Genomic DNA, 27912 nt, shown 5'->3' with positions numbered 1-27912 from the left:
CATCCCAAGTTGCAAGACGTGACTGTCGGCTCTCACCATTGTAGTATCTGTCTGTAGAGTCCAGTTTGCCAGAGCAACAGTTGACTGAGTCTTTTCCATTCTGGGTAACGTTCCCCATGTTGGAGCCCAGCATCCCTGGTCTACTGTAGACAGATGGAGAGAACTAAAGGTCAGATATTACTGTAAGTCTGTGCTGGTTGTAATTTAAAAAAACGAGTCCACTCATGTTTACATTGATGCTCTGAGTAAAACCAAGATCTCTACCTTCCGTTGCTGAGACCAGATCCTTCAATGTGAGCGAATCCAACTGCAGGAAAAACAACAAAAGCAATGGCTGCAATTAAAATATCTCTTTATTATGCAGTGGCTTTCATCTAGGGCTGTTTGCCAAACAAATTCAGATAATATGCCGTATACTCAAGGGCACAAAACAGTGTGTCCCACTTGTGATTCAGGCATGCCGTTTTTTTGTTGTAATTTCATTAAGGCCATGCTTCTGAGTCTGACCTAGATACACTAAAAAGGAATATGACAGCAACACTAGGATTCAAAACCCACAGATTACAACAAGTCACATTTAAGACGCTCAGACTTGGCAAATGTGATGGTGACAGGATTGGAACAAACTAGTATTGTAATGCTAATGGTGTTGTTTATATGCTATGTGAATACAGTGTCGGGTTGAGGATGTTACAGTATACCTGCAGGTGTGTAGGCGAATGAGGTGGTGTAGTGTCCCAGCTCCTTCCTCCTGCGGTGGCGACAGTACAGCCAACCACTGAAACCCATGAGCGCCAGCCACGGAGCCACACCCAACCCAGCGATGAACGCTGGTTGGCAGACCACACCCGTGATCTGCTCTGATAGACTGAGGCTGCTGTCTTTCTGCAGAGGGTCTGAAGGCATGTCCAGTGACAGGGCTGAATGATGGAGAGTCCAGGTTATCAGGCTGGCAAATTAATTTCCAATATGGCTTCCTGAATAAACAGACAACTAACTAACCCCATTGGTTTTCTAGCAAGAAGTGTTGAAATACAGTATACCAGTAACAAACAATTCAGAAACCTCAAGCCTCGTCTTTAGTCATCTCCCATTACTGACTGAGGACCAAGTTGACAGGCTATTAATGTTGCATCTAAGGTGTTAAAGCTGACTCACTGAGGACCAGGTCTATAGGTGGGCTGTGTTCACCAACTCCCAAGATGGTGACTGCAGCCACCATCACATTGTACTGGAGGTCTGGTAGCAGCCCAGTCAGTAGGATGGACAATACTGCTCCATCCACTGTCCTGTTGATATGGCTCTCTGTCTTCATCTCAGAGTCACTTCCCAGGCACCAGACCTGACAGACAGAGAAACAAGCGTGATACTAAGTGGTGTAGGGACAGAAATGACCTACAACATTTAAAAACACTAGAAGCATCAAGTCGATCATGTTGCCAAGAGGACAATTGAACCATAAGCGGAGATATTTTGTTGTTGTAAGCCAGCTCAACATGGGGATACAATAGGCTTTAAAAGCCTTTCCAGAAAAATCTGAGAACATTTTTTGGGGGACTGCAAATCAAAACTTAAGAGGAGATCCAATTGACAAGATGAGGACATATGATTTAAATCTGAGGACTAAATTTGTTAAATTGTGTTTTTGTATTCTATAGAAGTGTTACTGTTAACAGATATTAATCAGGGAGCAATTTGCAATATTTAATTAAAACCACTAGCACTGCATTTCTGTTCTGCACAGCATGTTTTGGCAACATTGATAAAACCGACTGCTTAAAATCAGGACATTGCTGATTCAAACAAATATTTAATTTTTCTTTCCCACGAACAGTTGTAGTGACTAATTAACTGCCCACATTTCACTATATTAACATCAGACAGTAGTCTAGAGTAGCACTTTCCTCCAACCAGGTACAGCTTCAACAGTCTCCATGCTGTAATCTCACCTTGTACTCCAGGACTATACCACTCTGATCGTCAGAGGGAGGCTCCCAGGAGACACGGATGCTGGAGCTGTTGCTGAGCTGGACCACTGACACAGCCTGCGGGGGAGCACTCAACACTGGAAGGATGTGAATATGGAAAATTGTTAGTTAACAAGACCCAGAGGATCAAAAATAGACTTTGGTCAATAAAATTCTGCTGTGGTGTTCTAGAGTAGCATATAACAGCATTGATTAGTCATTTTAGAAGCAAAAAAAACCCACTTTACTAAATTCTAAGGAAAATGGATTCTTACTGCCCTTGCAGCGACAATAAAGAAGTCTGTAGGCATAGTACACTACTTCAGAGAGGGACGCTCCTGCATCCTGCTGCGTGTCTTACCCTCCTCAGGGGTGCGTAGCAGCACCAGGGGGCTGTCCAGTCCCTGCAGCTCGTTGAAGTAGGGAAGGACCTTCACCTCATACTCTGTGTCCGTGCGCAGGTCTGATAGGACAGTGCTAAGCTCAGGCCCAGCCTTCACGTCCTGGACCAACCAGACGCTGCCAGTGCAGCGGTACAGCAGCCTGTAGCCCTGCACATACTGAGATTGACGCGACACCTGGCCAATGACAGAACACAGGAGGAGGGACATAGGAGGTGGGTATTGATCTACTCCAAGATATTGTAAAGTATGTAGCACAGTATAAAGTAGAATATTGTTTCTCCAGATTAGAATACTCAGTTTTACTCACAGTCCAGGAGACCTGGGCACTGGTGGGTGATAGGACCACAGGCTTCTGCAGGAAGACAGACACCTCCCCTAGTTCTCTCTGCACATGTCTGTGGTCCACCCCCTGCTCTGTAGGACTCCCATCTACAACAACACAGAGACAGAGAGAACTGCACTCAGAAGAGCCTGACATCATACCACATTGCATTGAGAACAGCCTGATGTCATACCACACTGCACTCAAAACAGCCTAACATCACGTAACACTTTACTACGAAACAGTTCAAGTGATTGAGTGATTATGCACATTATATGCTGTTCTGTGCCCATACTGACCCTGTGTCCTGATGGGTTCAGAGATGGGGCTGGGGTCACTCAGACCGTAGGAGTTGACCGCTCGGACGATGAACAGGTAGACAGTGTTTGGGTACAGGCCAATGACTGTGTGCTTCTCCCGTTTCACGCGGTCAGCTACCGTCTGCCACACACTGCCAACAGATTGGCTGGAAAAGAGCATTTATCAATTACAGATTGAATTCTGGTAGGATTGTCTGGCCTTGTCCTTATCCTGATATGAGGACTCGGCTAGCCGAACCGAACGAGTAGGCTAACATACTCCCTTAAAAGACCTTGAAAAACAACAAAAAAAGGGACAATAACACTGTTTGACAATTTTGAGATGCCGTAGCCAGTATACACTTTCTCAAAATAGTCTGAATTAATCTACGATAACGCAAGAAATCTGTCATTAATTTTCAAGGGGCGTAGACTTCGGCTCAATTTCGGCTTGCCACAAGAAAAATAATGTGTTCAAACAGACTAAAAGACCCTTACCGAAGTCCAAAACGAACAAACTCTTCCGAACTCTGACCTGCTCCTTAACTAGGTGTCATAGAAGATCTGCATGGCAATCTGCCCTCTACTGTACTCCAACCCCCTTCAAGCATCCCTCTCCTCCCTCCTCTCCACTCTCCTTCCATTAAGCCCTGTTCGCCAGTCCTAGGAGGGTTAGCAGAGGAATAATAGGATATGTTTTCATCCAGCAGCTAGCTCTATTTAAAGACTGTGCTCTGTTAGATGAAGTTTTAGGAAAGCAGCTAACAGCTACCCATGGGAATATCTCCTCTCAAACTGTGCTGTCAGTCTCCGTGCCAATCAACAGGCAGCCTGTTGGCCTGTCTGTGTCTGGCTCTGCCTGTCCTGAGCCTCTGACCTCTCTGCCTGTGATGAGAGCTTTCTGGCTAGGCTGCCCTTCCATAGCCCCAGGTCAGTGCAGTCCAGGACCAGGGGGAAAATGCTGCTTTTTTTCCCCCTTTATGCAACTGATTCTATGATTCTCTGCTCCAGAACGCTTTTATTAAATCTGTCACAGCTCGGTTTCCCTTCATGTTGTTATTTCCTGTCCCTGTAGCACATGTATGAATGGCTTAGTTAAACCAAATGGACATTCTCTGTATGTGAATAAAATACACATCAAGAACACAACTGATATAGCAACAGACCTAGAAAGCATTGAAATAAAAATCCTCTATTTATATGGTGTCCTGCAGAGCCATGTATTAAGAGAGGTTGGGCAATGCGGTTTGCAAATATATTGCTCTGGTACCCAGTCCTTGCATGTCATACAGTACCTGAAGGCCTCGATGATGTAGGAGGTCACAGCGGCCCCACCCTCGTGGGGGTTGGACTGCCAGGTGAGGGTGACTGTGCCCCTGGTCACCTCCGTCACCACAGGCCTCTGGGGCGGCCCTGGCAGCTGGATGGACTCTGACACCCGGGGAACTGATGACCCAGGGGCTCCATCCTCTGGGACACAAACAGGGATCCGGCATGAGATAACATGAGACACAGTGGTGGGGTGTGATAATGGTACCGGGATATAGTAGTGTGTGGTAGTGTACTGGGATATAGTATGAGTTTGACTGTTTATTTTTCAAGTCTGTTGATATTCACACACAGTAGTGGTGAATACTGTAGTTAAAGCAGGAAAGTAGGTTTCTGTATAATGTAATGTATAATTTGAAACCAGTGGTGTTTGGTTTTGTGAGGCGCTGAGAGAATTGTGTGTGTTTACCTCTCATGGTGAGTGTCCCACTCCAGCTTGACTCCCCCGTGGCGCTGGACACCACACACGTGTACATTCCCGAATCCATATCCTAGCAACAGATGTGCATTTTAGCTCCCTTACACGAGGAGAGGGGGCCCAAAACATTGGAACCATGGTGCTTTAGATACTGTGTTTGCTAAGCCAATCCCAGTGGATCTCCTCTTTTTACTTATTAATGGCTTTTTTGTTTACTGCTTTGCTGCCTGAGACTCACTTTTAGAAGTTTAAAAAGGTAAAAGCTTTTATAAAATGCCACTTTGCCACAAAGCAGACATCCCTCAGCCACAGCAGCACCAGGAGTCCTGAGTGAACAGTAGTCTACATGGTCTAGCTCACAAGTGTTAAACTCATTCCACAGAGGTCCGAGTGACTGCGGGTTATCGCTCCTTCCTTGTACTTGATTCATGAATTAAGCGAAATTATTAGTAAGGAACTCCCCACACCTTGTTGTCTAGAGCTTAATTGAAAGGAAAAAATTAAACCAGCAGACACTAGGTCCTCCATGGAATGTGTTTGACACCCCTGGTCTACCTGCTCTCCTTTGCCACAGTACTGTATACATGTCCTCATGCTTCACTGGCCTAATGGTGTTACCAACACTGGGCTGGCGGAGTGCCAGTCTACTGTAACCAACATAAATTCATGTTAGATTTGACCTCTGGATGGTGGACTGGTAGCATGTGGACAGATGAACTCCGTGTGAGTTTAACCACTGCTGAAATATTGAAGAGGGGCATCGCTAGGCTAAATATTTTTAGTCCCTCTTTCTCCCTCTAGAACTGGTCCTCTCCCTCCCTCTTGATGCCAAGCTAATGCATCTCTTCTGTTCCATTGAGCGCAGTGGCATGGCATATTTCCCCCACCTCATTGATGCATTGGACTTTGTGTTAATGCTCCAAGTTTGCTGAGCACAAATGCTGAGCATGACACAGTGATGACACAGAGAGCGAGAGAGAGAGCGAGAGCGAGAGAGTTGTGCCAGAGATGTAATTAAAGGCTCTGAGATCGTTAATCATGCGTGGCCACAGTCAATTATAACAAACGATGCTGCACTCCCCGCTCCGCACGCCCACCTCCAGTGAGGCCACAGCACAAAAGGGCCACTGACTGGTCTTTCATCAAAGCAGAACACATTTACAAACAAGTCCATTCATTAACATTACACACTGCATAGGCACGTAATCACACCGGAGAAGTCTGTTTGAAATTCAGTTTCACCTAGACTTAAAAAAAAAATTGTAATGGAGGAGAACATAAGAATGTTGCCCTCTGGCATTGGGGAAAGTAAAAATGTATAGATGATGGATGGCATTTCTGTCCAGCCGCGCAATACTCATTTATTCATGAGGATCAAAAGACAAATCCGATCCCAGACATATTTTTATTCCATGACATCATACAAGTACCTCAACATTAGTGATCTGCAGTGTCCCGTTCTCCATCAGGTTCATGCGGGGGTCGTCCTCCACAATCTTTTTCCCGTCCTTTTCCCATCCGATCTTTAGTGAGGGTCCACCAATCGCATGACAGTGAAACTGGGCAACGGACCCCAGAGCCAAAGTCTGATTGGCTGGGCCTTGGCGGATTATTGGTGGAACACGGTGTGAAGGACCTATGGGGGAGAGGGAATAACCGACAGGACATTATGTAAGTGGGTCCTGTCACACACGCTGTAATGTCCACTCTATTTGACAGTGGTTATGTAGAGCTGTCAGAGCCTACCTGCTAATCCATACATGCATGTTATAATATCAATGTATTTGTACTGGGCTCTCCCCTCCCAGTACCATATTCCTTCCTCGTCCCAAAGTAACCCCCTCAATCTCACCCCCTTCCACCTCCAGCAGGGCTTTGGTCAGGACACTTCCTGCTACACTGATGGCCTGGCAGATATAATACCCAGAATCCTCTGGGTGCACGTCGGTGATGGACAGCTCTCCACTCATGGACACAGAGTAGCGGCCGGACTGGGAGAAGTGCTGGCCAGGAAACAGCAGCATCTACACACACACACAGAGAGCGAGAAAGAAACACTTGCATCTTAGCTAGTGATGAATCAGAGATGTACTTTATGCATGCATTATACAGAATAGCAGGAGATGACTTGGGACTTTTGTTTTGGTCTGTTGGCTTGATGTGAGGTGACATGCGCTTTTAGACCTTACCGTGAAACACTTACTTACATCTTTATTGTTCTCCCTCTGTTATCAGAATGTATTTCTATTAAGTTATAATGACAGAAGGTGTTAAATGTAGTGTTTCTGTGCCTATATTCCAGGGAAGCAGCTCTTCTCCCACCTGATGTAGCTCATCCGAGTCAACCCCCTTCTCTACCCTTCCTCCTTCATCGGTCTGCAGGCAACAGCGACTTCCTTGCCAACGCACTCCCTGTCACTCTTTCCAACATGTATCAGTATTTGCATTTTACAGCCAAATGCAAATGAGCTCCCTCCCTCATTTCACCTCGGCCAACGTCTCTTCAAGAGCCCGGGCAATCATGAAAATAAGTGAGAAAGCGCTGTTAAATCTAACGATTCCCGGGTTTGTTTTCAAGCTGAGAGGAATCAAATGAGTCACCAACTAACAAACATGGTGAGAAAACTATGTATCTACTGCTGATCAAAATAACAGACTGTTGAGCACAAATAAGGCTAAAACACCACAAAATCCTACCGGTCCCGTGCGGCTCAGTTGGTAGAGCATGGCGCTTGCAATGCCAGGGTTGTGGCTTCGTTTCCCACGGGGGAACAGGACAGGAAAAAGGTTTTAAAAAAATGTATCCACTCACTACTATAAGTCGCTCTGGATAAGAGTGTCTGCTAAATTACTCAAATGTACATGTACTTCAAATGTGACATAAAAACATCACTACTTTGTTGATCAGTTTAAAAGTGCCATTTATCTACAACTACACATGTTGTAGTGTGTACAGTTGGAATTTTCTTTAATTCTTTTAACCTCTTTACAAGGTATTCGTTTTTTTTAGGGGGTAGTCTTTATTGGTCTCTCTCCATTTGTCAGGAAGTGACACTGTTACCTGGCTTCCTTCTTTCTTCCAGAAGATGGCAGGTGAGGGGTTTCCTCTGGTGCCACAGCGGAAGGTGACATTGCGCCCCTGAGCCGAGTTCTGGTCCCGGGGTTTGATGGCGATCTGTGGGGGCACTGGAGAGGAGAAACACTCTTTTAGGAGATTCAGGTTTTAGGCTTTAGCATTTAAATTCACCATTTTATCCCGCCTCCCCTGCATAATCAATACCTATTCAGTAATGCCAGAACAGTATTGATTAAACATTTAGCACTACCCTTTTACTCCATGATTTGACTGCTGTCACATTTAACCCTCATGGTTTCCCTTTCTGATTAATCTGCCCTATCATTTTCACATTATCCAGTGAAAACATTGATGCATATCTTTTATACTGAGACGAGCCATCATCTAATTCCAATCAAACTATTGTGATGGTATTTGTGGGTTTACTTTGGAGTGATATCAGTGGAAATGAACTGGCGGTCAGGTTGTGTGTTGTGGCCACAGCTTGCTTCTGATCCCACCACATCGTCTTCCTATAGACATTGACTGAATAACGACAGCACTGACTTCCCTTCCATAGACTCTGAGCTCTCCTGCTGCTCTCTTCTCTGCAGGCATTTTCCCTGTCTTCACACACACACCACACACAAACACGATCAGGCTAAATCCTCAAGGGAACAGAGTCATCTGTGTCGTGTCTTGATTTTCTCACTGAGGGAGAACACAGCAGATCTTCCCACGTTAGAGATAGAGCACACACACACACAGCCAGAGAGCGACTGACTTCACTACACTAACACCAGCCAGCAGGGGGGATGTAACAGGGAACCGTGCAGAGAATCTGTTGCTAAACAGTCATGTGGTTTATGTTCACTTCAAATAGTCATCAGAGTGGACATGTAACAGAACTGCCTCTACCTTTTGATATTTAGATTTGTTTTTACAATATAAAAAAACAACATCAAAAGAAGTGGAATAATTACCCATTTAGAAATCATGGGTTTCTATGGTAACATACAGAACAGTATGTCAATGAATGTGTGAACTTTATGTCCTCATATACCAACACACTTCTTTAATAAGAGTAAAAACAGCAGCCTGGTTCCTCTCGGTTTCTTCCTAGGTTTTGGCCTTTCTAGAGAGTTTTTCCTAGCCACCGTGCTTCTACACCTGCATTGCTTGCTGTTTGGGGTTTTAGGCTGGGTTTTTGTACAGCACTTTGAGATATCAGCTGATGTATGAAGGGCTATATATATACACATTTGATTTGAAAGCAATCCTTAATCTGGTACAAATTAAGTCACTGTGTCAGAGTACAGGCTTACTTACTGCACTGCCTGAGTGCTGCAACGGGCCAGTACTAAGCCATGTTACAGGCTCTTTTATACCATTAGGTGCTGATGATACTGCATGCATTAAATATCACAACCCCGCCACCCTAGATTTAAAAATATATTTGAAAAAACATCTACAAAAGTCAGAATGGTGACTTACAGAATGGGCAGACATAGATGGAGGTACAATGAGAACCACATGCGGGGGGATGAAACTGGTTGAGATTACATCAGGACTGACAAAAGCAAATGGGGGATGAAGTCAACCCCGACTCCCCATCAGCCAACACACACACACACACCAAACACCGCGCGTCTTATTAATAGTGGTCCTGCTCTCTGGCCCACCATCAACCAAACAGCTGTCAGAGGGAGTAATCCATACGGTTTAGCATAAGCTTCTTTCAGTGGCATTGAAAAGAAGAGAGCATAGCACAGATACATTGATATTCCAACACTTCCAGATGGATGGGAAGAGTTCTGACAACTCCGCATGACCACTGTCAAATTAAGTGGACATACAGTGCCTTGTAAAAGTATTCATCCCCCTTGACTTTTTTACAATTTTTTTGCATTACAACCTGTAATTTAAATATATTTTTATTTGGATGTCATGTAATTGACATACACAAAATAGTCCAAATTGGTAAAGTGAAATAAAATGACTTGTTTTAAAAAAATTCTACATTAAAAAAAAATTACAAATGGAAAAGTGGTGCGTGCATATGTATTCACCCTCTTTGCTATGAAGCCCCTAAATAAGATCTGGTGCAACCAATTACCTTCAAAAGTCTCATAATTAGTTAAATAAAGTTCACCTGTGTGCAATCTAAGTGTCACATGATCTCAGTACACACACACACACACACACACACACACACACACACACACGTTCTGAAAGGCCCCAGAGTCTGGAACACCATTAAGCAAGGGGCACCACCAAGCAAGCGGCACCATGAAGACCAAGGAGCTCTCCAAACAGATCAGGGACAAAGTTGTGGAGAAGTACAGATCAGGGTTGGGTTATTAAAAAAATATCCAAAACTTTGAACATCCCACGGAGCACCATTAAATCCATTATTAAAAAATAGAAAGAACATGGCACCACAACAAACCTCCCAAGAGAGGGCCGCCTACCAAAACTCACAGACCAGGCAAAGAGGGCATTGATCAGAGAGGCAACAAAGAGACCAAAGATAACCCTGAAGGAGCTGTAAAGCTCCACAGCGGAGATTGGAGTATCTATCCATAGGACCACTTTAAGTCGTACACTCCACAGAGCTGGGCTTTATAGAAGAGTAGCCAGTAAAAAACATTGCTAAAGAAAAAAAAAAGCAAACACGTTTGATGTTTGCCAAAAGGCATGTGGGAGACTCCCCAAACATATGGAAGAAGGTACTCTGGTACTCCGACTAAAATGTAGCTTTCTGGCCATCAAGGAAAATGCTATGTCCGGTGCAAACCCAACACCTCTCATCACCCCGAGAATACCATCCCCACAGTGAAGCATGGTGGTGGCAGCATCATGCTGTGGGGATGTTTTTCCATCGGCAGGGACTAGGAAACTGGTCAGAATTGAAGGAATGATGGGTGGTGATAAATACAGGGAAATTCTTGAGGGAAACCTGTTTGTCTTCCAGAGATTTGAGTGGGATGTAGGTTCACCTTCCAGCAGGACAATGACCCTAAGCATACTGCTAAAGCAACAATTGAGTGGTTTAAGGGGAAACATTTACATGTTTTGGAATGACCTAGTCAAAGCCCAGATATCAATCCAATTAAGAATCTGTGGTATGACTTAAAGATTGCTGTACACTAGAGGAACCTATCCAACTCAAAGGAGCTGGAGCAGTTTTACATTGAAGAATGGGAAGAAATGCCAGTGGCTAGATGTGCTAAGCTTATAGAGACATATCCCAAGAGACTTGCAGAGGTAATTGCTGCAAAAGGTGACTTTGTGTGTGGGGGGGGGGAGGTGAATAGTTATGCACACTCAAGTTTTTTGTTGTCATCTTATTTCACAATGAAAACATTTTGGATCTTCAAAGTGGTAGACATCTTCTGCCAATCAAATGATACAAAACCCCCAAAATCCATTTTAATTCCATGTTGAAGGCAACAAAATAGGAAAAATGCCAAGGGGGGTGAATACTTTCACAAGCCACTGTAAGTGTGTGACTACTGTACTGCATGCATGAGTGTGCCTTCGAGAATGTATATCAGTGTGTGAGAGTGAGTGTGTGTGTGTGTGAGAGAGAGAGAGAGTGAGAGTGAGTACTTGTTTCTTACCATGGACCTGTAGCATGGCTGAAGCCTCCGTCTTGCCCACGCTGTTCTCAGACATACAGGTATAAGTTCCCTCGTCCTCCTCTCTCACCCCGGTCAGACGCAGGCTGTTGTCACTGCGGATCTCAAACCTGGGACAGAGACACACAGAGAGTCAAAAGTATTTGCATTAAGTAAACCATTGAGAGAAGTTAGACAGCGTTCTGAAATATTTTCATAAACTAAACCTGGGAGAGATTGAAACAGAGTCAAAGTATTTTCCTAAAGTAAACCAGACAGAAAGACCAGGGCTGTGTCGAAAAATCCATACTTGCATTCTAAATAGTGGGCATTTTAGGTATGCGAAAATAGAAAGTTTGATAGTATTTGAAATTTTGAGAATTCGAGTAAGCTTTAAATGCCAGGATGTTATACTAATTTTGGGTTTTCATCTAGTAGAATTCACTGCATACTTTTGAAGAAGAGAATCGTCATCGTCATTCAGACTCACGAGTGTTTGACAACAGCTGATAATGAGATAATGGGATGCGCTGTACCCAAATGAACAAATGGCGGGAATCAACGTAATTGTGCATTAGATGAGGCATTTTTAGGATAGGTGAGCCCAGTATGTTGATAATAATAATAATAATAATAATAATTGCTTACCGCATTGGTCTTTACTAAACAGTACGTTCTATATAGTATGTACTATGATTAGTTCACAGTATGTAGTTTTAGTAAGTAGTAGGCAAGACAGATTTTGGACATGGCCCAGGTGTGACAACCACTGCCTTTGAACTATGTAAAAGTGACCTTGAATGTACCTGACCCTCTGACCCATCAAAATGTAACTGTATGAAGTCATCTGAAACTGCGGATCAAAAAAAAGATAAAAGATGAAAACCTTATAACTTAATAGATCTGCAGAGAAATATGCACAAGCCAACCGTGTTTGAGTCAAACAGCCAATCAGAATGGGCAGAGTGAGTCACCGTAGTTACGGTAAAATCATAATAATATTTAAACATTTTGCTCCCGGATGATCTTCCAACTATCAAGTTGCAGAGTCACAGGAGGAACATTACCAGTCAAGAGTTTGGACACACCTACTCATTCAAGGGTTTTTCTTTATTTTTACTATTTTTTACATTGTAGAATAATAGTGAAGACATCAAAACTATGAAATAACACATGAAATCATATAGTAACCAAAAAAAGTGTTAAACATAAAAATATATTTTATATTTGATTCTTCAAAGCAGCAACCCTTTGCCTTGATGACAGGTTTGCATACTCTTGGCATTCTCTCAACCAGCTTTATTAGGTAGTCACCTGGAATGCATTTCAGTTAAGTGTGCCTTGTTAAACGTTTATTTGAGAAAAGTCTTTCCTTCTTAATGCGCTTGAGCCAATCAGTTGTGTTGTGACAAAGTAGGGGTGGTATTTGGTAAAAGACCAAGTCCATAATATGGCAAGATAATGGAAAGTCGATCATTACTTTAAGACAGTCAATGTGGAACATTAAGAAATTTTTAAGTTTATTTAAGTGCAGTCGCAAAAACCATCAAGTGCAATGATGAAACTGGCTCTCATGAGGACCACCACAGGAAAGGAAAACCAGAGGTACCTCTGCTGCAGAGGATAAGTTAGAGTTACCAGCCTCAGAAATCGCAGCCCAAATAAATGCTTCACAGAGTTCAAGTAACAGACATCTCAACATCAACTGTTCAGAGGAGAATGTGTGAACCAGGCCTTCATGGTCAAATTGCTGCAAAGAAACCACAAATAAAGGACACCAACAAGAAGAGACTTACTTGGGCCAAGAAACACAAGCAAATGGACATTAGACCAGTGGAAATCTGTCCTTTGGTCTGTCGAGTAGAAATGTGAGATTTTTGGTTCCAACCGCCGTGGCTTTGTGAGACGCAGAGTAGGTGAATGGATGATCTCCACTGTGAAGCATGGAGGAGGTGGTGTGGTGGTGTTTTGCTGGTGACACTGTTGGTGAATTATTTAGAATTCAAGGCACACTTAACCAACATGGCTACAACATTCTGCAGCGATATGCCAATCAATCTGGTTTGCGCTTAGTGGTACTATCATTTCTATTTCAAAAGGACAATGACCCATCACACCTCCAGGCTGTGTAAAGGCTATTTCAAATCAAATTTTATTTGTCACATACAGATGGTTAGCAGATGTTAATGCAAGTGTAGCAAAATGCTTGTGCTTCTAGTTCCGACAATGCAGTAATAACCAACGAGTAATCTAACCTAACAATTCCACAACTACTACCTTATACACACAAGTGTAAAGGGATAAAGAAAATGAACATAAAGATATATGAGTAATGGTACAGAACGGCATAGGCAAGATGCAGTAGATGGTATCGAGTACAGTATATACAGTGGGGCAAAAAAGTATTTAGTCAGCCACCAATTGTGCAAGTTCTCCCACTTAAAAAGATGAGAGAGGCCTGTAATTTTCAGCATAGGTACACTTCAACTAACGTCACACTGACGTTGAGAGTGAGGTTATTTTCCTGACACCACACTCCGAGGGCCCTCACCTCCTCCCTGTAGGCCATCTCGTCGTTGTTGGTAATCATGCCTACCACTGTAGTGTCGTCCGCAAACTTGATGATTGAGTTGGAGGCATGCATGGCCACGCAGTTGTGGGTGAACAGGGAGTACAGGAGGGGGCTCAGAACGCACCCTTGTGGGGCCCCCCAGTGTTGAGGATCAGCGGGGTGGAGATGTTGTTACCTACCCTCACCACCTGGGGGTGGCCCATCAGGAAGTCCAGTACCCAGTTGCACAGGGCGGGGTGGAGACCCAGGGTCTCGAGCTTGATGACGAGTTTGGAGGGTACTATGGTGTTAAATGCTGAGCTGTAGTCGATGAACAGCATTCTCACATAGGTATTCCTCTTGTCCAGACAGGATAGAGCAGTGTGCAGTGTGGTTGCGATTGCATAGTCTGTGGACCTATTGGGGCGGTAAGCAAATTGGAGTGGGTCTAGGGTGTCAGGTAGGGTGGAGGTGATATGGTCCGTGACTAGTCTTTCAAAGCACTTCATGATGACAGAAGTGAGTGCTACGGGGCGGTAGTCGTTTAGCTCAGTTACCTTAGCTTTCTTGGGAACAAGAACAATGGTGGCCCTCTTGAAGCATGTGGGACCAGCAGTCTGGGATAAGGATTGATTGAATATGTTCGTAAACACACCAGCCAGCTGGTCTGCGCATGCTCTGAGGACGCGGCTGGAGATGCCGTCTGGGCCTGCAGCCTTGCGAGGATTAACACGTTTAAATGTTTTACTCATGTCGGCTGCAGTGAAGGAGAGTCCACAGGTTTTGGTAGCGGGCCGTGTCAGTGGCACTGTATTGTCCTCAAAGCGTTCAAAGAAGTTATTTAGTCTGTCTGGGAGCAAGACATCCTGGTCCGCGACGTGGCTGGTTTTCTTTTTGTAAATCGGTGATTGACTGTAGACCCTGCCACATACCTCTTATGTCTGAGCCGTTGAATTGCAACTCTACTCTGTCTCTATACTGACGCTTAGGTTGTTTGATTGCCTTGCGGAGGGAATAGCTACACTGTTTGTATTCGGTCATGTTTCCAGTCACCTTGCCCTGGTTAATAGCAGTGGTTTGCGCTTTCAGTTTCGCGCGAATGCTGCCATCAATCCATGGTTTCTGGTTTGGGAATGTTTTAATAGTTGCTGTGTTGCTATTTGACCAAGAAGAAGAGTGATGGAGTGCTGCATCAGATGACCTGGCCTCCACAAATCACCCAATCACAACCCAAATGAGATGGTTTGGGATGAGTTGGACCGCAGAGTGAAGGAAAAGCATCCAACAAGTGCCCAGCATATGTGGAAACTCCTTCAAGACTGTTGGAAAATTATTCCAGGTGAAGCTGGTTGAGAGAATGCCAAGAGTGTGCAAAGCTGTCATCAAGGCAAACAGTGGCTACTTTGAAGAATCTAAAATATATTTTTGGGTTACTACACGATTCCATATGTGTTATTTCATAGTTTTAATGTCTTCATGATTATTCTACAATGTAGAAAATAGTAAAAATAAAGAAAAACCCTTGAATGAGTAGATGTGTCCAAACCTTTGACTGGTACTGTACATGTCAAAACTGATGAATCCTCACTGGCCTCCCATTCATGAATTTGTATTGGCTGAGGGAAGGGAAGGCATGAATTAATGAGTAATTACTGTAGCTGTGCTTTCTAGGTCACATACTTTAATCGCATATGCATCCCTGGTGAATGGGCTTCCCTAATTCTGTCAGTCTGTCTGTACTTCCAGCACTCCATCAAAAGCATCCCCCTATTTATTTCTGCAACACATTCACTCATCACAAATTGTAAGCAAGCTAGCTACAGTGCCTCCTAAACACATGACTGACATCAAAAAGGAGGGTGGGCTATCAACTGATCATTCAAATTGATGATTGATCTACATCTGCTAGTTAGCTAGTGAGATTTATTTGACTGATTATGATTTATTTTCAATGCTTGTATAAAATAACTACATAATATAATATTCATAATCTTCTATCTCATGATATATGGCTGGCTGACTGACTAGTGGCTTGTGTGGATATTTTAGTATATGGTGGTTAGCTTGCCTGTGTTGCTGCTGCCCTGACACGTGCAACTCTGACTGAAAAAAACGGTGAGTTTGGGTTGGAGGGTCGTTGATGCAGCGTCTCCTCTCTATGTCTTTCTGCCTCTCTATGCTGTGTGTATCAGCTAACCAGAGCGAATATGATTGATGATGTAAGCTAAAGCGGGTGTTAAATGAAATATTATGCTACTCTGACAATACTGTTGATATTTAAACTAGGTAGCTAGCTACACATACTCAAGTAGTGATCGCATCTCTCAAGCCATGCATGTTTGGATACCATCTGTCAATGTGTCCTCACCTCCCGCGGGGGAGCTCTGCCTGCTCTCGGCGCCAGCGTACCGTGGGAGCGGGGTCTCCATGTACCTCACACAGGAAGTCAATGGTCTCTTCCTCCATCACCACCTGGTTCACCGGCCTCCGCATCATCACAGGACGCTCTGCAAAGAGAGACCCAGAGTTACACACGAAGACACGTGCACACACACACACATTCACACACACACACGACTCACCATACACCACCAACTCAGCAGGATCACTGTCCCGCTCTCCCACCACATTGGTGCCCACACACACATACATGCCAGCATCACTCTTCCTGGTGTGGGAGATCATCAGCTTGCCCCCACGCATCTGAAAAACAAGACAGTGATGACAGGTCATCATATCACGTCATGTTTTAGCCTTTGTGCTTTTCAGAGGAGAGCCAGTACTTCCACCATCTGACATCAGCACTACAAAATGCATAGACAGTATCATTAATGATTCCACCATCAACAAATATCATTAATGATTCCACCATCATCAGCATGCATCATTCATTATATTAATGGCCTTTGAAACAGTTTGGGTTGACTTGGGATTGAACTGCACTGACTCAGTGAGCTTTGGGTTGGAACTTGTGTATGTAAACTCTAATGAGCTTGATGCTGTAACGAGGGGTCCTAGATCAGGGGTCATATAGGCGAGACTCACAGAGATGCGGTCATCCTTGTTGCTGACGCGGGCGTTGTTCCTCTTCCAGGAGACGGTGGGCTCAGGGTGACCGCGGGGGGGAACACACTCCAGGACCGCTGGCTCACCGGCTGCCACCACCACATCACTGGGGGCCTGGCGGAAGTCATCCCTCAGAACTTGGGAGAGGAGAGTATTGGCATGGTTTAGTCTATCTATTCATATTACCATTATTTTACCAGGTAGGTAAAACTGAAAAAAATAGACAGACTCAAACCACAGAATACAGCTGATCGTTATTATCTATTAATTGATTACAGGCATGTTATTAAGAATGTTGTCTTTCAAATGCAAACTTCTGTATATGAGATAAACAGTGGGGCAAAAAAGTATTTAGTCAGCCACCAATTGTGCAAGTTCTCCCACTTAAAGATGAGAGGCCTGTAATTTTCATCATAGGTACACTTCAACTATGATAGACAAAATTAGAAAGAAAAATCCAGAAAAATCACATTGTAGGATTTTTAATGAATTTATTTGCAAATGATGGTGGAAAATAAGTATTTGCTCAGTAACAAAAGTTTCTCAATACTTTGTTATATAAACGTTTTCTGTAAGTCTTCACAAGCTTTTCACACACTGTTGCTGGTATTTTGTCCCATTCCTCCATGCAGATCTTCTCTTGAGCAGTGATGTTTTGGGGCTGTTGCTGGGCAACACGGACTTTCAACTCCCTCCAAAGATTTTCTATGGGGTTTGTAATCTGGAGACTGGCTAGGCCACTCCAGGACCTTGAAATGCTTCTTACGAAGCCACTCCTTCGTTGCCCAGGGGGTGTGTTTGGGATCATTGTCATGCTGAAAGACCCAGCCATGTTTCATCTTCAATGCCCTTGCTGATGGAAGGAGGTTTTCACTCAAAATCTCACGATACATGGCCCCATTCATTCTTTCCTTTACACGGATCAGTCGTCCTGGTCCCTTTGCAGAAAAACAGCCCCAAAGCATGATGTTTCCACCCCCATGCTTCACAGTAGGTATGGTGTTCTTTGGATGCAACTCAGCATTATTTTTCCTCCAAACACGACGAGTTGAGTTTTTACCAAAAAGTAATATTTTGGTTTCATCAGACCATATGACATTCTCCCAATCTTCTTCTGGATCATCCAAATGCTCTCTAGCAAACTTCAGACGGGCCTGGACATGTACTGGCTTAAGCAGGGGGGGGACACACGTCTGGCACTGCAGGATTTGATACCCAGGCAGCGTAGTGTGTTACTGATGGTAGGCTTTGTTACTTTGGTCCCAGCTCTCTGCAGGTCATTCACTAGTTCCCCCCATGTGGTTCTGGGATTTTTGCTCACCGTTCTTGTGATCATTTTGAACCCATGGGGTGAGATCTTTAGTGGAGCCCCAGATCGAGGGAGATTATCAGTGGTCTTGTATGTCTTCCATTTCCTAATAATTGCTCCCACAGTTGATTTCTTCAAACCAATCTGCTTACCTATTGCAGATTCAGTCTTCCCAGCCTGGTGCAGGTCTACAATTTTGTTTCTGGTGTCCTTTGATAGCTCTTTGGTCTTGGCCATAGTGGAGTTTGGAGTGTGACTGTTTGAGGTTGTGGACAGGTGTCTTTTATACTGATAACAAGTTCAAACAGGTGCCATTAATACAGGTAACGAGAAATCTTGCTTGTTTGTAGGTTACCAAATACGTATTTTCCACCATAATTTGCAAATAAATTCATTAAAAATCCTACAATGTGATTTTCTGGATTTTCTTTTTCATTTTGTCTGTCATAGTTGAAGTGTACCTATGATGAAAATTACAGGCCTCTCATCTTTTTAAGTGGGAGAACTTGCACAATTGGTGGCTGACTAAATACGTTTTTGCCCCACTGTATACATCAGAATTGGAGTACACATCCATTACCAATGCAGTATTCTGTCAATGTCATCACAAGTGCAATGTCAAATATTGTCCTTGAAATCAATTTGAGCATATTTTATATGTAGAGTTTCTGTTTGAAGGTTAGACGAGAGGAAAACGAGGTGATTGGGTGAGAGCAGTACATTGTGTTGTGCTTGTACATGACAGTTCAAATCCCTGGCAACTTCCTTGCTGTGCAGTGTTTTGATGTTTCCTGTGCCGCATCCTATTCTGCAGTCTCTACTGCCAAAGTGTATGAATAATTCATATCTTAGTCCAACACAGAATAAACAAATGAAAAATGTAACGTGTCAGAGGGAAAAATGGCTCACACATTAATGCAATGCTTCTGTCTCATACTGGAAACTATGATAATACACATCTCCGCACTAGCTAATTTCCCCCCAACATCGGACACCCCCGAACTTCGGACACTCTCTAGCGTTTGGAGGATTAAATCACGTCAACCTCAACATTTAAATGGCCTGGAAAATAACGTTTTTGCGAATAAAGACACCTTTCTAGCTATCTGACCACCGATTTTCATTGAAGTAAGTATATATATATATATATATATATATATATATATATATATATATATATATATATATATACACACACACACATACACATCTATATATATATATATACACACACACACACACACACCTATATATATATATATAGATGTGTGTGTATATATATATATATATATAGATGTGTGTGTGTGTGTGTGTGTGTGTGTGTGTGTGTGTGTGTGTGTGTGTGTGTGTGTGTGTATATATATATATATATATATACACACACATACACACACATTTTGTGGGACACACTGTATATTGTAAAATTCAACTGTACAACAGACCAATCATTTAATATCCAACTTTTAACCAAAAGTATTCATACTCATGTTAGAATTAAACTTTTATCTACTTTCTCAAAACATAAGATTCATCTGTAAAACAAACAATGAGACACTGTTTGGTTACAACACTGAAGAAGATGTTGAAGAACCATTTTTAAGAGACTACAGGAGGGTGCACCAGGTTACGCAAAGAAAGGTTTACAGGCAAGTCGCTTTTTTTACTGGAAGGCGAGCCAACTACCTAGGAAACACTTCAGATACGAGGTTGGGGTCTCTGTTTTTAAACAAAATTTGAAACAGATACAATTTTGTTCAATTACAAGATATAAGGTGGCCAATAACTGGAGACCGTATGCCGATAATACAGGCTGTCGTTTTTTGCTAAAACGCTTATCAAAAAGCTAATAGTAGTAGCATTTCCACTGAAATGTCAAACATGCTAATTGCTAACCCGTTAGCTAACATTTTTACGACACCAAATCACAAAACATTGATGGCTTGATCACAATATAACATGGTTGAAGGTAATATATTTCTTAAACGCTGTTGAATATGCCGATAATATGGGGTGTTACGCTACAAATATGACAGTTTGACACAACGAACGACAAAACTAAAAAAGGAATGTGATCTTTGTCACTGTCACACAATGAGGTTAGCAGCCTTTTCTATGCAAATGAAGACCGGATGAGATGCTTGACTTGGCAGCCTCAGGTCACCTGTGCAGCACTACTACTCCAGCCTTGAAAATTCTCTCTCTCTCACACATACTACTTCAGAATAATCAATGTCTCTTCTTATACCTTTATAAATATTTCAGGTTGGCATTTTACAAAGTAAAGAATCAGACCAAGACTATCTGCCTGCCTAACTATCCATCTGTTAACACAGTAATGCATCAACACCCAATCAAATTAATTAGCACCGCAAATATGCTGTGAATTAGTCCAATCTCAAACATCAATTAATCTAAACACATTAGTGAACTAGTCCCGTCTACCAACTGTGCATCTCTCCAGCTAAGCCACACTACCCCGTCACTTATCCCCTGACATGTGTTTGACAGATCCCTCCTCAGCACAGCAGCTATTTGTGTCTTTTAACATGGCATTTATATTTCACAACCACAGTGACTGACTGACTACCATCTCATTTAGTTTATCACAGCCATCTAGAGCGTATAGAGTGTCTTCCTTCTGTCTTAAGTTGTAAGGGCTGCAATTATCTTGGGAAACGTGATGCTATGAATATTCCAATCTCTGAGAAGCTGACAAATGGTGGCTGAGCCTTCGCTGAGCAGGCTGCGTTTCAGATCCGCTGTCAGGATTGAAGTGGTCATCTGTCGATCTCCCCCTCCCTCTCGCCAGCCCACCAATGAGACAATCTGTCACACACTCTCTGCCTGCCTGAAGTCGCTGCCTGTTCAAATGCAGCAGTAGCTCTACTTTTGATCATGTGGAGGCATTTCATCTGTATTATAATGAAGCACATTTAATTCCCCAACTGAAACTAGGCTTTTGTCATTGACGTGACATTTAAACTTTTAGAAAAGTCGACTTCTGTTTCCCATTTGTTTCAAAAGTAAAGTCTTGTACAGAACATTAAAAAGATTGTCAGAATTCTTCATCATCAACTGGAGTTTTTTCTGTCTCAGATTGTAATACACCCACCACATCTGAATCTAAGATACACAAGGCCTATCAGCTCATCCAACTAGTAGGAGTTGCTCACCTACAGTCTGGGGTGAGTTAAGTACATAGGCAGGGGGGAAGTTTCAGGGGACATTTAGTAGCACGCGGGGCCTGGACATCTGTCCCTTCAGGGGTCTAACGGAACCCCGACCTCCCATCCCACACACAGAACAAGGAGACCAACACAAGATCCCCCCCCCCCCCCCCCCCCTCTTAAGACGAGAGATGGATGAACTATAACTTGTCAAAGCACACACCCTTCCCAACAGTCTGTTCAGTAGTCCCAACTCAGCTGGCTGCTTGTTTGAAAAGCTTCAGATAGCTGAAGGCTAATTGAAAGTGGTGTATTATTTTTAGAGCTCAGTCTGTAAAGGGCCGGTGCAGAGACGAGACCGGGAGCACAGAGACCATCACTACCCAGCCATGTTGAGAGAACTGAAGAGAAGACATGGCTATAGAGCCAATGAGTTAATCCCTTTCATTTCACAGAATTCACACACTATTATAGTTTTATGAAATAATGATGGCACCACAGGAATCTCCTGATATTCTCAGACAGACAGATGGCCAGGGAACTTCCTGAGGTAAAGTCCAAAACACAGTATTTCTACCAGACCTGATTCACACGGATGGTGAGTAAGTACTAGGACTTCCTGAATCTGAACTATCCCAACCTTACCTTACAGTGACAAGAGTGGAGAACGGGGCACCTAATGTCCTGGGCTGGCCTGAGGATAAATAAAACCCATATTCACCTCCTGCTATTATTTTAGCTCATTTTAAACAGTGTGGTTAAATGACTAACCATTATGCTATATGTTTACTACTATAATAACTGTTACATGAGTCATTTAGCAGACGCTCTTATCCAAAGCGACTTACAGTAGTGAGTGCATACATTTTTTCATGTTTCAGGGATATACAGATTAAGAGATTAAGAATATCCCCAGAATATTCACCACTGTATCTTTAAGTGACATTAATCTCAATATATAGTGTTTAGCAAGAGTGCAGCTTTAGTGCAGTCGAAGTGGCCATCTGTTAATGTTTTGAAGGGGGGAGTTGGGAGAGTAGTCATGGTAATAATGGGCTTCATAAAAATAAAGTAATGGTCTGAATTGCCGTGTGGCCCTTGTCAGTCAGTTCACTATGAACACCACTACACCAGCAGACTAAACATCAGTCAGTGATCAGATTCACTGAACAGTCTAAAGGCAGGATGGGAGGAGTAGGGTGATTGGGGAAGAGTGTAGGGAGAAGGTGAGGTTGGAAGGGGACTCGAAAGGTGGCGTAGGGGACAGGGTTGAGAGATTGGGCAGAGTTTGGGGGAATTTGTCAAACGGGATGTTGGAGGGACAGAGTGCAGGTTGACTTTAATTGGGATGAGTCTTGTCCTTGAGGCAGAACTGAGAGATATCCGCTAGATGCAAAGTCAGAATTGTCTATATTGTAAAAAAAATCATGAAAAACAAAAATGTGATTTTTGGTATTAATTTAAGGTTACTTAGGCATTAGGGTTATAAGTGTGGTTAAGGTTAGATTTAAAATATGATTTCATGACTTTGTGGCTATGCCAGCTAGTGACCACTCTGCAGAGCCTCCTACAGAACAAGATTCATGATGAAAAAACACTAAACAGCGGACAAAGTGGGGAGCTGTGTACAGCAGCACAAGACAGCTCCCGCTCAGCCCAGTCCGAAGCTCTTCTCTGTCCTGGCACCCTCCCCCTTTCCTAATAGCATCGACTTTGCTGATAACATCTTTATTGAGGGAATATATACTTGCTACGATTGTGATATGTAGTTGTCTCAACGAGTTATCTTAAGATAAACACACTAATTGTAAGTCGCTTTTTGCCAACGCTGCATACGACTATACCAGTCAGCTAATACAGGACTATTATAGGCCCAATGCACTACAGGACTATTATAGGCCCAGTGCACTACTTCTGTGAAAAAATGTTTTATTTAGTTTTTTATATTAAAAAAACAACTGTATTCTGCTTTTTCAGGGCACCCTCAGCACCCCTACTTCCCAAGGCAGGTCCTAGAATAAAGTGACCTGATGGCCAGCCAGCCATTGTTCTTTTGTCTCAGTACAGTAGGAGTAAACCGATTAGAGGTGGTCTAATGCCATCTCTCTGCTACTGCCGTGTCATGGCTAATAGAGCCAGCGGGATTGATTTAATCCAGCCATTGTCTGTGTCTACTGAGGTTAAAGAGGGACTCAGGCAGTTCTAGGTCTCTTGAGCCCGTTGTGTTTGAATGCTTGGACGAGCGGTAAACTCATGCCTACAAATTCATCCTTAGGCACTTGTTAAAGCCAACTCGATTATTCAAAATCTTGAATCCTTTATGTAAATAATTATGAGAAGAAAAAGAGTAATGTAACGTAATGTAAAGTAGTATCCATGATATCTGTCCATACAGAAAGCATCTCGTCTGCATTTCTTCTTCAGGGTTTACATAAGAGACCGGTGGCAGAGTCGTAGTGTAGAAGAGGCCAAGAAACAAGCTACAGCCAAAAAATGTAATTCCTTCATAAAAAACCCCATCAGGAGAAGACGGACATCGCTGTAAAGCCCTTTTAGCAAGTAAAAAAAAATAAAAATGTTAAACTTTATTTTGAATCCAGCTCAGATATTGCTACAATGGAAAGGCAAATACCTGTGGAAATTTGTGAAAAAAATAAATAATAAAATCACCCAATTAACTCTTTAATCATGTCCCAGTTTACCCATTTGCTTATGGCCTTGCCTACACCTAGCGACTTGTTTTTTAATTATATGAGCAAAAAAAATATTACATTTGATTTGGAACGGCAAACCAGACAAAATTAAAAAAGGGTCGATTTATATAAAATATACATTTGGAGGGCAGAAATAATTTAATTTTAAAGCATTAGACCTCTCACTAAAGGCTTCAGTCATACAAAATATATATTTACATCTGAACTGGTTCTCTAGCAGATTAGAAAGAATGTCTCACCCCATGTTCAAGAAGGGCATTTACCCTTTATTCAGATTACAACATTTCCCTTTTGGTTATTTGAAAATGAAATACTTTCCAAAATGTCACTATTTTTAAAACAAGCCATAGAAAGTTGGTTGCAATTTCAGGTTAATCCACCAGAAAAGACAGAACAAATATTATGGTTAAACTCAAATATACTAATTGATTAAAAAAAATATTAAAAAAATAATAATAATAATTATACGGTATAATCTTTGTAAATTATATCATAAATAGGACTGGTGGAATTGTCACACATGCAGCTAACAAAAATATGGATATGTGTCACGCCCTGACCTTAGAGAGCCGTTTTATTTCTCTATTTGGTTAGGCCAGGGTGTGATGTGGGGTGGGCATTCTATTTTTTGTTTTCTAGGTTTCATTATTTCTATGTTTCCCTGATTTGGTTCTCAAATCAGGGACAGCTGTCTATCGTTGTCTCTGATTGGGAATCATACTTAGGTAGCCCTTTTTCCCTCATTTCAGTGTGGGTAGTTAACTTTGTTTGTGGCACTTAGCCATGTAAACGTCACGGTTGTTTCTGTCGTTTTTTTGGCGAATAAAATAAAATGTACGCTCACCACGCTGCACTTTGGTCCACTTCCAACGACACCCGTGACAACATGTCTGATCTACCCAAAATTAAAACCAACTAATTGCAGCATTACTGCACAAATGGAAGAGGTTTGTGGAAGGGGGAGAAAGTAAGAAACTTGTCTGTTGGCCGTGCATTAAAGACCATAATTGGTTAAACAAAATTCTGATAAATAGTGCCATAATCATTGCAAAATAGTTGGGGAAAGATTTTCGATTTGTACCGATTCTATGGCACATGGTTTATGAACTGATACAAAATTATGCAAATGAGCAATAGAAAAATCGATCGCGCAAATGTCAACATTCTGAATTACAACATTTACCTGGAGCTAACTCCACAAATTGCACTGCTGGGTGATTTGAAAAGTCATAGTCAATCGATCAATAATATTACCCTTAGCACAAATGTTTACAATCTGTAGTTTTGTAAAAAAAATACTAAAAACTGGATGGTCTTCAGGGATCGATGGGAGGGGTTGAGGGTAGCTGAAGGATGGACAAAAACAAGCAAAAGATAACTTCATGTGTACAGACTAAGGTTTGTTTCAAATCTAGCATATTTTATTTAACTTCAAGAGAAGTGAATATTACATTTGATGAAATATATTAAATGAAACTAACCAAAAATTCAGTGTGTGTAAAACCACCACACTAGAGCAGATAGCCTAGAAACAGTGCATTCGGAAAGTATTCAGACCCCTTGACTTTTTCCACATAGGTATGTTACAGCCTTATTCTAAAATTGATTAAAAACATCCCCTCAGAATGCTGCCACCACCATGCTTCACCGTAGGGATGGTGCCAGGTTTCCTCCAAATGTGACGCTTGGCATTCAGGCCAAAGAAACCAAATCTTGTTTCTAATGGTCTGAGAGTCCTTTAGGTGCCTTTTAGCAAACTCATTCTGTGCCTCAACACAATCCTGTCTTGCTTTTTGCTCTGACATGCACTGTCAACTGTGGGACCTTATATAGACAGGTGTGAGCCTTTCCAAATGATGTCCAATCAATTGAATTTACCACAGGTGGACTCCAATCAAATTGTAGAAACATCAAGGATGATCAATGGAAACAGGATGCACCGGAGCTCAATTTCAAGTCTCATAGCAAAGGGTCTGGGAGGGATCTTTACTTTACATTGTAGAATAATAGTGAAGACATAACTATTAAATAACACATAAGGAATCATGTAGTAACCAAAAAAGGGTGATCAAATCAAAATATATTTGAGATTCTTCAAAGTAGACACCTTTTGCCTTGATGACAGCGTTGCACACTCTTGGCATTCTCTCAACCTGCTTCATAAGGTAGTCACCTGGAATGCATTTCAATTAACAGGTGTGCCTTGTTAAAAGTTGATTTGTGGAATTTTCTTCTTAATGTGCCATTTGAGCCATTCAGTTATGTACAGTATACAGATGATAGCACTATTTGGTAAAATACCAAGTCCATATTATGACAAGAACAGCTCAAATAAGCAAAGAGAAATGACAGTCCATCATTACTTTAAGACAGTCAATCTGAAAATTAAGTATTTTGAAAGTTTCTTCAAGTGCAGTCGCAAAAACCATCAAGCACTATGATGAAACCGGCTCTCATGAGGACCACCACAGGAAAGGAGACCCACAGTTACCTCTGCTGCAGAAAATAAGTTAATTAGAGTAACCAGCCTCAGAAATTGCAGCCCAAATAAATTAAATTCAAGTTCAAGTAACAGACAACATCAACTGTTCATAGAAGACTGCGTGAATCAGGCAGTCATGGCCGATTTTCTGCAAAGAAACCACTACTAAATGACACCAAAAAGAATAAGAGACTTGCTTGGGCCAAGAAACACGAGCAATGGACATTAGACCGGTGGAAATCTGTCCTTTGTTCTGAGGAGTCCAAATTTAAGATGGTTTGGTTCCAACCGCTGTGTCTTTTTCAACAAGACAATGAACCAAAACACACCTCCAGGCTGTGTAAGGGCTATTTGACCAAGAAGGAGAGTGATGGAGTGCTGCATCAGATGACCTGGCCTTCACAAATCACCCGACCTCAACCTAATTGAGATGGTTTGGGATGAGTTGGACAGCAGAGTGAAGGAAAAGCAGCCAACAAGTGCTCAGCATATGTGGGAACTCCTTCAAGGCTGTTGGAAAAGCACAGCAGGTTAAGCTTTTAATACATATGCAAAATAAATCTAAAAACCTGTTTTCCCTTTGATATTATGGTGTATTGTGTAGATTGAGGAAAAAATATAATTTAAATCAATTTTAGAATAAGGCTGTTACCTAACTAAATGTGGGAAAAGTCAAGGGGTCTGAATACTTTCCGAATGGACTGTATCAACAGAACACAAACAGACTCCTGTAAATTCTATATGACAGTATGATAGGTATAGTATTTTAAGCAGGTGTGTTGACTAATTAGTCTGGCTGGTGGTATTCATGAGATTTGGGTGGACAACAACAGCCTTTAACAACCCTGAAAGCCAGCCATCCTATTAGCTCCTCAGTGATTTAAGCCACAGTGTAACAGCTGCAGCAGTACTAATTACTGCTCACAAAGGGGGGGGGGGGGGGGGGGGGGGGGGGGGGGGGGCTCTTCCTCCCTCCACCTGTTGTTCCTAGTATCCACACTTCTAACACTATCCTCAACCCACCACAACCTGGTGGGGAGGGGTGAAGCTAAGAACACCAGTGATGCTTAAATGTTTTTCTCTGGAAACTGTTTTGCTCTAATATTTGAAGTTTCTCTAATATTTGATGTTCTTCTGTTTTTTTGTATTTATTAAAGGATCCCCATTAGCTGTTGCCAAGGCAGTAGCTAATCTTCCTGGGGTCCAGCA

The 27912-nt window shown here is 42.4% G+C and overlaps 1 protein-coding gene across 3 annotated transcripts in view; it reads right to left on the bottom strand.

Moving 5' to 3' along the window:
* The window catches only part of LOC110507798 (roundabout homolog 2), a 68006-nt gene that overhangs the window by 12493 nt on the left and 27601 nt on the right, over positions 1 to 27912 (bottom strand). For all 3 annotated transcript variants that reach the window (XR_016492460.1, XM_021588051.3, XM_021588050.3), the window contains exons 3-19: positions 17011 to 17168; positions 16548 to 16668; positions 16334 to 16472; positions 11418 to 11545; positions 7801 to 7925; positions 6592 to 6763; positions 6170 to 6375; positions 4731 to 4812; positions 4288 to 4462; positions 2993 to 3159; positions 2679 to 2800; positions 2329 to 2545; positions 1950 to 2065; positions 1159 to 1342; positions 702 to 920; positions 265 to 307; positions 37 to 143 (exon numbers count right to left, since the gene is read on the bottom strand). Coding sequence is in view for 2 of the 3 variants with exons in the window: in XM_021588051.3 (XP_021443726.2) it covers positions 37 to 143; positions 265 to 307; positions 702 to 920; positions 1159 to 1342; positions 1950 to 2065; positions 2329 to 2545; positions 2679 to 2800; positions 2993 to 3159; positions 4288 to 4462; positions 4731 to 4812; positions 6170 to 6375; positions 6592 to 6763; positions 7801 to 7925; positions 11418 to 11545; positions 16334 to 16472; positions 16548 to 16668; positions 17011 to 17168 (2481 nt within the window). In the remaining variant the exon portion in view is untranslated. The remainder of the gene's footprint in view (positions 1 to 36; positions 144 to 264; positions 308 to 701; positions 921 to 1158; positions 1343 to 1949; positions 2066 to 2328; positions 2546 to 2678; positions 2801 to 2992; positions 3160 to 4287; positions 4463 to 4730; positions 4813 to 6169; positions 6376 to 6591; positions 6764 to 7800; positions 7926 to 11417; positions 11546 to 16333; positions 16473 to 16547; positions 16669 to 17010; positions 17169 to 27912) is intronic.

This window comes from Oncorhynchus mykiss, chromosome 27 (assembly GCF_057628025.1).
Source record: "Oncorhynchus mykiss isolate SJ-2025 chromosome 27, ASM5762802v1, whole genome shotgun sequence".
In the NCBI taxonomy this organism is placed as follows: Eukaryota; Metazoa; Chordata; class Actinopteri; order Salmoniformes; family Salmonidae; genus Oncorhynchus; species Oncorhynchus mykiss.
The sequence above is the reverse complement of the archived record's forward strand: the minus strand, read 5'-3'. Positions and strand labels throughout refer to the sequence as shown.